Raw genomic sequence first — 12,197 nt, forward strand, 5'->3', positions numbered from 1 at the left:
GATCAGAGTATTTGTTTCATAAGGCTGATGTGAGGATTAAGTACGTGTCAAGTGTTTGCCTGCACTTGTGACACTTGTCATCCATTATTATTATCATAATTGTTGGTGTCATTACTTTATATTTGTTTATTTTAGTTGTTTATTTGTATTGTTGCTGTTGTTGACTACAGTTCCTCCTGCCCCTATTAACAGAGGTGGGGCTGGATAGGCAAGTGACTCTGCTGTGCAGATAAACACACTGAGGTTCAGAGATGGACAGGAGATAGAACCAGGACTGGTGCAAGGTTTATGTGATGTTCCTTCTCAGACAATTTCTTACATATTCCCATTGCCCTTTCACCTCTTCTGGCTGGCTAGCCAGCCTCCCTTCCTCCCTTCCTTCCTTCCACAATGATTACCCTGAATCCTCCCCACTACCCTGTTCCTTCCAGGCACTATGTAGGCCTCGAAGCTAAAACAGTGAGAAACAACATATCCTCTCTAGACTTTGAGGGTCTTCCAGTCTAGTGCGCGAGGCAGAGATAAGTCAACTGATGGCATAGACACAAGTAAATCAGTTAGGAAGTAGAGGTTCATCATACCAAGAGTGCAGCCCATCAGGACACCTGGCCTTACCTTGGGAAGGTCAGAGAGGGCTTCCTGTAGGTGACTTCAGATCTCTTATCTGACAAGTTACCTCCAAAAGCCAGTTACCTCTTCCAGTGTTAGCTACCTCCAAAAGCCAATGTCCCACTCATTTATCCATTAATTAATCCTATTACTCATTCATCCTATAGGCCCTAGGCATCATTCAAGGAGGTGGTGGGGACAAAACAGGCAACATTATTTCCAGGATGGAGCAGAGTTGGGGGAAGAGGGGAGCAAAAGAATGAACAAGATCATCCTGGAAAGGGGTAACTGCTGGGAAGGAAACAAAATAGAGTAAAGGAGGTGTAAGCTCCCTTCCCTTTCAAAACAAGATCCATAAAAACCCTTCTAATCAATGCTGCCACCTTCTCCTAGTGCCCTGGGCGCCTTATCACACTCTAGCAGAGGGTGCAGGGAGGAGGGACTCCTCCTAGTGGCCCTGCTCTTTCAGTAGCTCGCCTAGCCATTATTGAGTTCCTCCTGTATGCAGTAGGCACCCCTCCCGGGATTAGACAGACCACGCGGGGAGGGGCGGGGGCGGAGATTCTGTGTGCCCTTGGGCACATCTTTCCCCCTCGGGGCCTCGGGTCTACATCTGCAACTAGGTTCAGGGTGGGCTATCCAGTAGTCCCAGAGCTGCCCTGACCGTCCAGCCTGAGCTCCTTAATGAAATACCATTTAGTGCTGTCCTCCCAACAGCCCCCAAGGTGAGAGTGTGTGGATAGCGGTGTTTATCCCCATTTCGCAGATGAACAGAATGAAGCTCAGACAGGAGCATGAATCTGGCCAAGATGCGCGGCGCTGACCCTCGAACTGATTCGGCTCTAGAACCCCCTGCCCCCTCCCCCGCCCGGGGGTGGCGCGGCGGCCTCTGCCCCTTTAAGAACGCCCCACGGATACAAGCAGGAAGGGGGCGGTACCTGCGCCTGAGACGGACGTGCGCGCGGACCAATGAATGCTGCAATCACAGCGGTCGCGGCCAATGGGCGCTGTGAGGGCGGGGCTGGGCGCCAGAGCCTGGTTCCCGAGGCGCGGCGGCCGCGGCTGGGGGCGGGGAGGGGGGCGCAGGACCCCAAGCGGGGGTCCCGGAGCCGGAGGCACGTGTCCCGGGGCGCCGGCGGAGCCGCGCCGGCCCGGAGCGCTACCCGGGCCTCGGCTGGTCCGGGGGCCGGCGCGGCGGGGGCTGAGGCCGATAGGCGGGGTGAAGGGCCGCGGGGGAGGCGAGCTGGGGGGGGCGCGGGGGGTCGGAGTGCCAGAGCGGGTGGGGGCAGCCTGGGTTGGGGGCCACGGAGGGCCAAGGGCAGCGAGTGGGGGCGCTGCTAGCGGAGAATTGCAGGGCCGGGGGCGTCCGAGGGGTGCGGGGGGTCGGGAGCCCCAGACTGGTGGCGTCAAACAGGCGTGGGGCGTCGGGGACTTGGGTGGGAGGTTGATGGACTGCTAGGCCGGGGTAGGGGGCGTCTGGATAGTGTAAAGTGTTATGGGATCAGGAGGGGGGCGTCTGGGGACATCGGGGTGTTTAGGGGCGACGGAGCGGCTGTGGGGGTAGCTGGCCCGAGCTGGGGGCGGTGGTTGTGGTGGGGGGAGGGCGATTTACGCGGGCGCAGGGGATTGTGGGGGTGGGGGCTGGGAGGGTCTCAGAAAATGGGACCTGAGCCCAGAAGGAGTGGGCAGGTGAGAGTTAGAGAGGGGATGCTGTGGGTTAGAAATGATGGCCCTACGACCTCCAGAGCTTGGGGTCTGGGGGTGGGGGGCAGTTCTTAATGGTCCAAGGAAGAAGCTGCGGGGGTCTCGACCACTTCTGTAAAGAAGGCTACTTTGAGAGGGTGGTAAGAAGGTCTAAGGAGAGGATAAAGGGCCCAGGGAATGGTTTGTGTCAAGGTCCCTGGTATTGAGGGGTGGTATTAGGTTCAGTGTATGGAAGGAAAGGCTTGGGATTTCTAGGTGGCCCCCCTTAGGAGAAGGGACAACTGGAGGTGGGGGACACATGGTAAAGATTCAATTATTTATCCCTTAGGCTCTAAAAATAGCCTCCCCAAGACCTCAGGGGTTGTCCCCCTAAAAAAAAATCCCAGCACCTGCTCTGGGTATTTAATCAGATAAAACTCTAGGTTCATATCCTGCTGCCTGTGGTTGGCTTGCTTCTTGACCTTGGGCAAATGACTTTGCTCCTCTGGGCCTCAATTTCCTTTTCTGCAGGGGGATGTTCCCTACTTTCTAGAGTGTTTATAAAGATTAAATAATAATTAACTCTAGTAATCAGTAACACTGTTTGAGTGTGATACCCAGAGCTTGATGAGTGGGTTGTTTATTCCTTTGGACAAACCAGGATTGTTGTTCGACACTGTATAGATGAGGAAACTGAGGCCTGGAGGCCCCGAGTCTCACAGCAAATGATTGGCAGTGTGGGGAAGGGATTCAGAGGAGAATTTGAGGGGTCTGGCGGGAGTCTTACCCGCATCCATTCCCCCCACCAGGGCCAATTCCCGTCCCCCCCAGCAGCATGGCATCGTGTGCTGAGCCCTCTGCTGTGGGCCCTGAGCCCATTGCCCCGCCACCTGCTGGGGTCCCACCACTTGAGGACTTCGAGGTGCTGGACGGGGTGGAAGACGCAGAGGGCGAGGAGGAGGAGGAGGAAGAGGAGGACCTGGGTGAGCTACCGCCACTTGAGGATGTGGGGCAGCCCCCAGTGGAGGAGGCCGAACAGCCTGGGGCCTTGGCCCGAGAGTTCCTGGCCTCCATGGAGCCTGAGCCTGAGCCAGCCCCGGCCCCGGACGAGTGGCTGGACATCTTGGGTAAGGAGCAGGGGTGGCTCGGGTTGATCCACAGGGCCCAGACAGCTCAGGTTCAGGAGTGACCTTGGCCTAGGTGCTATCCTCCCCTGAGCCTCATTTCCCCATCTCTGTTGTGAAGTAGGTTGGAAGTAAAACACATGGTACCTACAGTGATTGCCAGCCACAGGCAACTACTTGAGACACTTCATGTTTATAAACCCTTTTCTTCTCTCTCTCTCTCTCTCCCCCCCCCCACACACACTCACACACACACACGACTTGCTATATCCCTGTTTCCCAAAGCTGCTAACAGGGCTCAAAGAGGCTTACTCACCTGCCCAGGGCCACACAGCCAGCAAAGCAGGTGCTGGCAGCTCCCAGCATCCACTCCTGTTCTTGGCATTTGTCTGACAAGTGCCCACCCCCAGAAAAATGTGTCCTGAGGTCATATGGATCTGTGGAACACCACGTTTTGTTCATCTCTCTGTCTGGTTCACCATATTCATTAGGGTGCTAATTGCTCAGAGAAGCCCTGCAACAAACTAGGAGAACCTACACATATGCCCCACCATGTACCCCATCACAGTAACTCTAGAAGGTAAACATGGTGCTAATAGTTCTGATATCCAATATACTACATAATGCTAATGTCCACACAAATAATAGTAAAACCTCATTACTACTACTATTAATGCTAATGGAGCAGTAGTATCAGATAATATTGACGCCACTGAAACAGAATTAGTACTGGTTTTACCTGCACTCCAGATATACACTTTGCTACTCCTAAAAGTAACACCAGGTAATATTTACTGAGCACTGGTCTTGTGCCAGATCTGTGCATCATCTTATTTTATTCCCACAACAACCCCATGATGTAATTCTTACCGTATCCCCATTTTACAGATGGAGTGACTGAGGCTCAAGAGGTGAAGGCAGTTGCCCAATGTTGCACAGCCTCCTTGGCTATATTAAAGTTTGGGAAGCTTTTCTCTAATGATACTAAAAGCTGCCACCTGAGCATGAGTCTGGCTCTCTCTGGTTATGCTCAGGCTACTTTCTAAGGTCAGAATTCAGGCTTCTAGACAAGGAAGCTGAGGCCTTGAGAGGGGATGTGGTTTACCCTAAGTTCAGCTGAATGATGGGTACTGCCTGGTTGAATTCCTCCCAGCACATCCACTATTTGTGCCCAGAAACCTCAAGACACAGGGGTCCCTTGGCATCTGCTAGGATCACTAATTCTCAGACTGGATGCAGGGGCTTGTATAAATTGGGGAGTGTTACAGAAATTTGGAACGCTCTAGACTATTCCAGAATATGAATAGATACCTCCCTGCTCCTAAGCTTTAGACTGGGGTCTACTCAGACTTGTGGTGGTATTTTCCAGACCAGTGGAGTATTACAGAACACAGGCAGTTGTCAGAACAGGGGTGGCTGGATGATGTCAGTCTGACATTCTCCACAGGTGTAAGCTCTCTATCGCCCCAGTGGTTGTCATGGGACAACAGTGGGTGTCATCGTGGTGGGGGCTCCTTGAATGGCATCGTGAGGGCACGGGACCTCGTGTCTGGTACTCAGTAGCTGTTGGCTGTGGCCATTTGGCCATTCCTAAGATTGCTTGAGGGTACGGAGGGGAACGTAATGATCTCAGCAGCTGTGGGAACATCAGGGGCTACTTTTGCTTATAGGCCCTTTGGTGATGTGGTGCTTTGGTTGGGACACACTCCTGGCATCACAGGTGCTCTGCTAACTAAGCAGATGGGTGTCACCAGGAGACCCCCGATCACCCCGTTTCCTGGCTGGATAAATCAGTCCAGATGTCACAGGGCTGAGATTGGAGCCAGGGGTGGGAGAAGAGGGTAGCTCCAGAGTCTCTCTTCTGGGCATCCCTGCCATCCTTATTGTGGTGGGTAGGGTGGCTTTTCTCAGCCCTTTGCCCTTGCTGAACCTTGATCTTGTTAAGATAACAGTCCAGCCAGCGCTCATGGAGCCCGTCCGCAGGGCCGGCATTGTCAACCCTAGATCAATCCTTTCTTACCCAGTGTCCAGCCAGGGACATTGAGGCCCCAAGGCCTGTGGTTAACCTGCCCAGTAAGTGGCAGGATGACCACTGAAAGCTAAGCTTGTGCCCCGGTGCTGTGCCACCCCTGCCAGGTTAGGCAGAGCTGGGTGGGGGAGTGCCCAGGGGGCAGGTGCCTAATGGAACTGCTCGGTGACAGGCTGCTTGTCCCTGCTCCCTGGCAGGGAACGGGCTATTGAGGAAGAAGACGCTGGTTCCAGGGCCACCAGGCTCAAGCCGCCCGGCCAAGGGCCAGGTGGTCACTGTGCAGCTGCAGACATCGCTGGAGAATGGCACGCGGGTACAGGAGGAGCCAGAGCTGGTGTTCACCCTGGGCGACTGTGACGTCATCCAGGTAGGAGTGGTGGGGAGCTGGGCAGTTCTGAGGCGGTGGCCAAGGTGAGATATAGGGGAGGCTGGTGTGGGCAGGATGCTGGGGAGGGTTGGGCACTGTAGTGCTGCGCCTGGACCCACCCAACTCTCATGCCTCCCCTTCCCCCCAGGCCCTGGATCTCAGTGTCCCGCTCATGGACGTGGGGGAGACGGCTATGGTCACTGCTGACTCCAAGTACTGCTATGGCCCCCAGGGCAGGTGAGAACCTGCTACCGGCAGGGGTCCCTGTGGGGGTGTGGAAGTGAGCAGGACATGTTGCTCCCGCATCTCACCCCATCTGCCTGCACATTTTATAGAAATGGAAACTGAGGGTCAGGGAAGGGGGCTCTTGCACCAAGTCACATACCTCAAGGGTGACAAGAGTTACTTGCATTTTACTGCGGAAGAGGTGATAGCCCTTTCCTGCGCTTTCCTGCCTGCTACTGAGCCAGCCCAGTGCGTCTGGGATTCAGTCAGACACTGAGTGCCATCCCTACCTCATCCCCCAGCAGGAGCCCGTACATCCCCCCACACGCGGCCCTGTGCCTGGAGGTGACCCTGAAGACTGCTGTGGATGGGCCTGACCTAGAGATGCTCACGGGGCAGGAGCGTGTGGCCCTGGCCAACCGGAAGCGGGAGTGTGGCAATGCTCACTACCAGCGGGCCGACTTTGTGCTGGCCGCCAACTCCTACGACCTCGCCATCAAGGCCATCACCTCTAGCGCCAAAGGTGAACGCCAAGTCAAATCCCACCACCTCCCCTGCAAAGGCATCCACTAATGCTAGAAACCTCCAGCCACAGAGGGCCCCAGATTCAGAAAATTCCAGAATATGGATAGATGTTCAACTATGCCTAGCCTTTAGTTATATCCAGCCTTATGGTATATCTCAGATGAATGGAATGTTAGGTGGTAGAGGTAGGTGTCTGAACGTGGGTGACTGCAGACATTGTCAATCCACGTGTCCTGTTGTCAAGCCCTTGTTCACTTGGGCTCCATTTTGTAGATTCGTTGGGAATGCCCTGAGGATGGTGCTGGTCTTGGCCCATGTTAGAGATGGGGAAACAGGCCAGAGAGGCCTGAGGTCTCCCCAAGAGTAGGTGGTGGAGGCCCCAGCACTGGAGCTTGGACCCCATCTCCCCATCTCCTATGACGGGGACACTCAGAGACCCTCTCCCCCAGTCTCCTCCACCACCAGGTGCAGAGGGGTGGGTGGGCCTTGGCCTGGGTCCCACAGTCCCTCTGCCGATGGGTGGTTGTGGGGGGCTGGTGGCATGGTAATGGGGGCTACAGTTGAATGCTGTCCCCCTGTAGTGGACATGACATTTGAGGAGGAGGAGCAGCTCCTGCAGCTGAAGGTGAAGTGTCTGAACAACTTGGCAGCCTCACAGCTGAAGCTGGATCACTACCGTGCAGCACTGCGCTCCTGCAGCCTTGTGCTCGAGCACCAGCCCGACAACATCAAGGCACTCTTCCGCAAGGGCAAGGTAGCTGCAGCTCACGGGCAACAGGCAGGCAGGCTGGCTCCCCCGTCCCAGGGCAGTGAGGCTGGTCCCAAACCCTAGATTTGAGAAGGGCATAGGCATCAGCCAGCCAAGCACTCTGGGGTACAGATGGGGAAACTGAGACCCAGACAGTTGCAGGGGTGTGGCCTGGGTCACAGCAATTCATTGTCTTGAGACCAGATTTGATTCCCAGGTCTTAGGTTCCCTCTGCTCCCCTACAGTGCCCTCTGGTCCGTTGGTAATTGTTCCTTGCATATAATACTCTGTGGCTCCCATCTCTCTCATAGTAAAAGCTGGGTTCTCACTGCAGCCTTTGAGGCTCTGAGCCATCTGGTCTTCCTCCTGCCGTCATCCTCCATTCTACTCTTGCTCCTTTCCATCCTGCTCAGCTTCCCCACTGCTTGCTGCCCAGGCCAGGTCTGCTCCCACCCCAGTGCTTTTGCATAGGCTGTGCCCACTGCCTGAGACATCTGTACCCCAGGTACCCCAATGGGTCCCTTCCTCACTTCCTTCAGGTCTTTGATCTGTTATCACCTCTTCAGGAAGCCTTCCTTGTCACCTCCACCATGACCCTCTGCCCTGTCTTCATGTTTCCTGTGTCGCTATCAGTCTATCTCCCATTCCAGAAGGTAGAGATTTTATATGTCTCATTCATTGCAAACAGGGCTCGGCACACAGTAGGTGCTAAGTAGGTGCTAGTGGAAGGTAAGTGGCTTGAGTGGACTTGACCTTAATTGCTTTTGCTCCATCTCTGTTCATCGTCACACTGTTGGGAGAGGTGGTACTTTCAGCATTTTTTACCAGTGAGCTGAGGAAACTGAGGTGCAAGCAAATGCTGGGTCACCTAGTGTGTTTGTGAGAGGCCTGAGCAGGGCCTCTCTCCAGTCAGTATTTTTTAAGTACTTTCTGTGTATAGAGTTCTGCATAAAAATGTGAGGAGGAGAAAGATGCTGTCCCTTATTTTCAAGGGTTTATAATTCTCTTGAGAGGAGTGAGACTCTGCTCATGTAACCTCAGACATGTTTGAATCTGGTGTTTGAAGGTGATGGAAACCTCAAATAGATTCAAGCAAAAGGAGGAATTGACAGCTGCCAAGTTGAGGGTAGCTGGCTTCAGGCACTGCTGGACCCAGGTGTTAGCAATGTTGTGCAGATGCTGTTTCTGTCTGCCTTGTGTTTCTTAGGCAAGTTTCTCTCTCAGGGTGACCAAGATGCTCCCTCCTGCTCTGCCAAAAGCTCCAGGTTTCCATCCTTCCCACTCAGCAACTGGCCTCCCAGTGGTACCAGCATAGTTCAGGCTGGATCTCATTGGCTGGCTTGAGTCACATGCCCGGCTCTGAATCATTCAGTGTGGCCAGAGCTTTGGAAACATCCAGTTGGCTTCTCCAGCCAACCAAGGTGGTGAGGGAGCGATTGGCACCTGGGTCTCTTGAACAGGATGAGACAGACACTCAGGGGAAGGAGCAGGTTGGGAGATGACATTGAGCCTTGTGGGCCACTCATGTAGTCTGAGGGCTCAGGGGAGCAGTGTCGGGGTGACTGGGCCCTCAGGGCAGTTGCCAGAGATAGATTTGGGACTAGTTAGGGCTGGCAGGGCTGTGTCTCTTGAAGGAGAACATGGACCAGCATGGGTCCCGAGTGATAAACTATCCATTTCCTTTGGCAGGTGCTGGCCCAGCAAGGCGAGTACAGTGAGGCCATCCCCATCCTGAGGGCAGCCCTGAAGCTGGAACCTTCCAACAAGGTGAGCCAAATGGGGCCACACTGGAGACGTGCCCTGCTGGCCTGTCTGGGAAGTTCCTCCTGTGGTCTGCCCCTTTATCCTTCTTGCTGTGGCTCTCCTTGTGATGTTTCTACCTGGGCAGGGGGCTAAAGGGCCCCAGCCAGCTTGCTGAGACCCTCATGACTCCTGTATAGGCAGCCTGGGTTCACCCCCCTACAGGGGTCCCAGAGACCAAGGGCACCGTCAGCCTGGCCATTGCTGGCATCCTCAGCTTTCCTCCCAGAACCTTCATCTCTCCTGGATAGGTTTGCTCCACCTTTGCTTTTTCCACCCCATCTGCTGTCTTCCTGGGGGATGGAGATAGCAGCCCCCACTTTGCTGATACCCAGAGAGTAGCAGACAGGACTCCCATGGCCCAGTGGTCCCAGCCCCAAAGGACCCCAAGGCCCCAGAAAACAGACTGCTAGCAGTGGTGGTTGGCTTCTGCTGCCACCTGCTCTCACAGACACTCCCCTCTCACAGACGATCCACGCAGAGCTCTCGAAGCTGGTGAAGAAGCATGCGGCCCAGCGGAGCACGGAGACTGCCCTGTACCGGAAGATGTTAGGCAACCCCAGCCGGCTGCCTGCCAAATGTCCTGGCAAGGGTGCCTGGGTGAGCTGGGGCCGGTGGGCACAGGGAGGTTCCCAGAGGAGGGACAGGGGCTATGGGCAGAGGAAATTTCTTCATTTTGTAAACACTGATGTCTTAGTGAACTGGGCCATTCTGGACCATGCTGGGGGCACAGAGAAGCCCCAGTGACCAGGGCCAGAGCAGAAGGTGAAACATAATCTGAAGGACTCAGGGTGGGGAAATGATGGCTGTTTCAGAGGGAAAGGGGAGGTGTTCCAGAGGAGGGGACTTGAGTTTTGATGCACAAGTAGGAGTTTTCCAAGAGGAAGGCAAGGCACTGTGAGGCAGTGGTTTCCTGGGAGGCCTGTTTGGGCTGTGTTGCTAGCTGAGGCGCAAGACATCAGTCTTGACTACTGGCTAGCAGCCTCTTTCCTCTCCTTTATCCACAGTCCATCCCATGGAAGTGGCTGTTTGGGGCAACTGCGGTCGCCCTGGGGGGTGTGGCTCTCTCTGTGGTCATCGCTGCCAGGAACTGACTGCCCAGGTGGCCGCCATCCCCTCCACTCACCGTGGACCCCATCCTGCGCTCCCTAACTCCCCCAGGCTCCCTGTCCACTGCCCTAACTGGCTTATCCCCCTCCTCTGGGGCGGGGGCAGTGAGGTTTTGGGGCCACATGGCCCAGCGAGCAGGAGGAACTAAGCCCTATAGGAGGAAAGTGAGGCAGGGCCCGAGCCCCATGTCCAGCCCAGAGCGAGGGGCCCCTCATTCCTCCAGACCCAATTCCCGCCCCTACCCCTACCCCCCTGGGTTAGGTCTCATTGGGGACCAGCCTCAGTTCCTCCTTCCCAACAGGCCTGGGGGCAGCCCTTCCTCCACCCAGTCCCTGTCCAAGCACCAACTCCTCCTGCCCCGCCTGCTGCCCTCTGTCCAGGTCCCCCCACCACACAGTGAAATAAAGCCTCCCACCCCGCACCCTGCCGGCTCCAGACCCTTCTTCCACCGTCGCTTGGGGCTGAGCCAGAGATGGGAGATGGCCTGTGCCACATCCCGGGTCACGCAGGACAGTGGACGTGGCCGAGGCAGGGCTAGGGGTATCTCCTCTTGGGCCACAGCAGACCCTCATTACCAAGGAGGAAACAGACCTGGAGAAGTGGGGTGATGAGCTCAGGGTACCCAGTCAGACTCTGTGGGAGTTCACACCCAGCTGTGCTCTTTACCCCACCTCTCCTGACTTGTTGCCTCATCTGAAATTGAGGACCCTGATGGGACCTAACTAGGGGCTGTGCTGAGCCTGCAGTGACCACAGGGGCAAGCAGACAGCCCCATGTCTGGGCAGCAGCATAGCCAGTGCACAGGCCCTGGAGCGGGATGGATCCTGGTGAGTTCAAAGTTGATAAAGGTGAGTGGTTAGCAGAGCTGGACTCTGCAGGGCCTCAGGCTGTGGGGAGGGTTTGGAGTTGATTCCAGAAGCTCCATCTGCTCTCCTTTTCCCAATAGCCTGGGACTGTAGGAGCTTCTCCCCCAAATGCTGCCCACCATCACAGCCAGGACAGACAGAGCCAGTGTTTGGGCCTTTGTCAACCAGCACCAAGGCCCTTCTCATTGCTTTCTCCTGCCTCCAGGAAAGGAGATCTCTGAAGTAGACCACACAAGTGTCTGACCCGCCCCCATCCCCTTACAGTCCTGGAGGGGAAGCCACTGACTACAACCACCCAGAAGAAGGTGGTGGTCAGGCCTTGAACCTGGATCTTTGCCCTGCCTGCTCCAGGGCCCTGCTCTCCAGGCCACCTGGATTACTCTCAGGGCACAAATCTAAAGGTGGCTTGAGCCTGCTCCTCTCTTCCACCGTTCAGCCCCCTTGGGTTTCTGTTTTGTCCTCAGATGGGAGGGGGTCTCCATGGGAGGTGCTGGGGCAGGGACTGCGGGTTGGCCAGGTTCGAAGGGACTGCATTTCAGGCAGGACAACTCCTTTCCTCAGTCTCATCATCTCAGGCTGGGAAGCTGACCTGAGTGGTGACCAGCAGGGTAAATTCCTGGTGCCGGTGTGAGTCACTGCTGCTGTCACTCCTCAGTGCTGATTGTGTGCTGGCAGTGGCGTTAGTCCACTGGGTACCCACAGCGGCCTGATTCTGTGCCCATTTTCCATATATTCTGGGGATAAATCTTTTGTCAGATAGTTACGTTGTGAATATATTTTCCACTCTGTGACTCACTTTTTTTTTTTTTTTAATTATTCTGCAGCCCCAGAGGGCCTGCATTGTGGGGCCCGGCTGCCCGCGGTGCACCACGGCACTGTGAAGATGATGTGACTCACTTTTCATTTTCTTAATGTCTTTCAAAGAGACATTTACATTTATGTATGTATGTATGTATGTATGTATGTATGTATGTGTTTATTTGGGGGAGGTAATTAGGTTTACCTATTTTTGGAGGAGGTCCTGGGGACCTTGTGTATGCTAAGCTGTACTCTACCACTTGACCTATACCTTCCCCCCAGTTTACAATTTTTTTTAACATTTTTTTATTGA

At 55.1% G+C, this 12,197-nt stretch overlaps 1 protein-coding gene across 4 annotated transcripts; it reads left to right on the forward strand.

The window, feature by feature from the left end:
* The first annotated feature begins 1,609 nt into the window (after window positions 1-1,609).
* On the forward strand, window positions 1,610-10,641 carry FKBP8 (FKBP prolyl isomerase 8). 4 transcript variants are annotated; one of them, XM_072947355.1, is made up of 9 exons: window positions 1,610-1,724; window positions 3,102-3,419; window positions 5,643-5,812; window positions 5,961-6,049; window positions 6,340-6,560; window positions 7,144-7,316; window positions 9,000-9,077; window positions 9,579-9,710; window positions 10,118-10,641. In XM_072947355.1, the coding sequence occupies exons 1-9, from the start codon at window positions 1,610-1,612 to the stop codon at window positions 10,202-10,204; spliced, it is 1,383 nt and encodes a 460-aa protein (XP_072803456.1). In that variant the 3' UTR covers window positions 10,205-10,641. The 4 variants fall into 4 exon arrangements, with proteins under 4 accessions (XP_072803456.1, XP_072803458.1, XP_072803460.1 ...); XM_072947357.1 differs by having other exon boundaries at window positions 1,629-1,724; window positions 6,343-6,560; XM_072947359.1 differs by having other exon boundaries at window positions 1,700-1,828; window positions 6,343-6,560.
* Window positions 10,642-12,197: the final 1,556 nt, after the last annotated feature.

The sequence above is a fragment of the Vicugna pacos genome, chromosome 22, assembly GCF_048564905.1.
Source record: "Vicugna pacos chromosome 22, VicPac4, whole genome shotgun sequence".
Taxonomy (NCBI): domain Eukaryota; kingdom Metazoa; phylum Chordata; class Mammalia; order Artiodactyla; family Camelidae; genus Vicugna; species Vicugna pacos.

Coding starts and splice junctions, on each gene's coding strand:
- FKBP8 (XM_072947355.1), top strand. CDS start 1,610: ATGGGCGCTGTGAGGGCGGGGCTGGGCGCCAGAGCCTGGTTCCCGAGG. Junction 7,317..8,999: donor CACTCTTCCGCAAGGGCAAG/GTAGCTGCAGCT, acceptor TTCCTTTGGCAG/GTGCTGGCCCAGCAAGGCGA. Junction 9,078..9,578: donor AGCTGGAACCTTCCAACAAG/GTGAGCCAAATG, acceptor CCCCTCTCACAG/ACGATCCACGCAGAGCTCTC.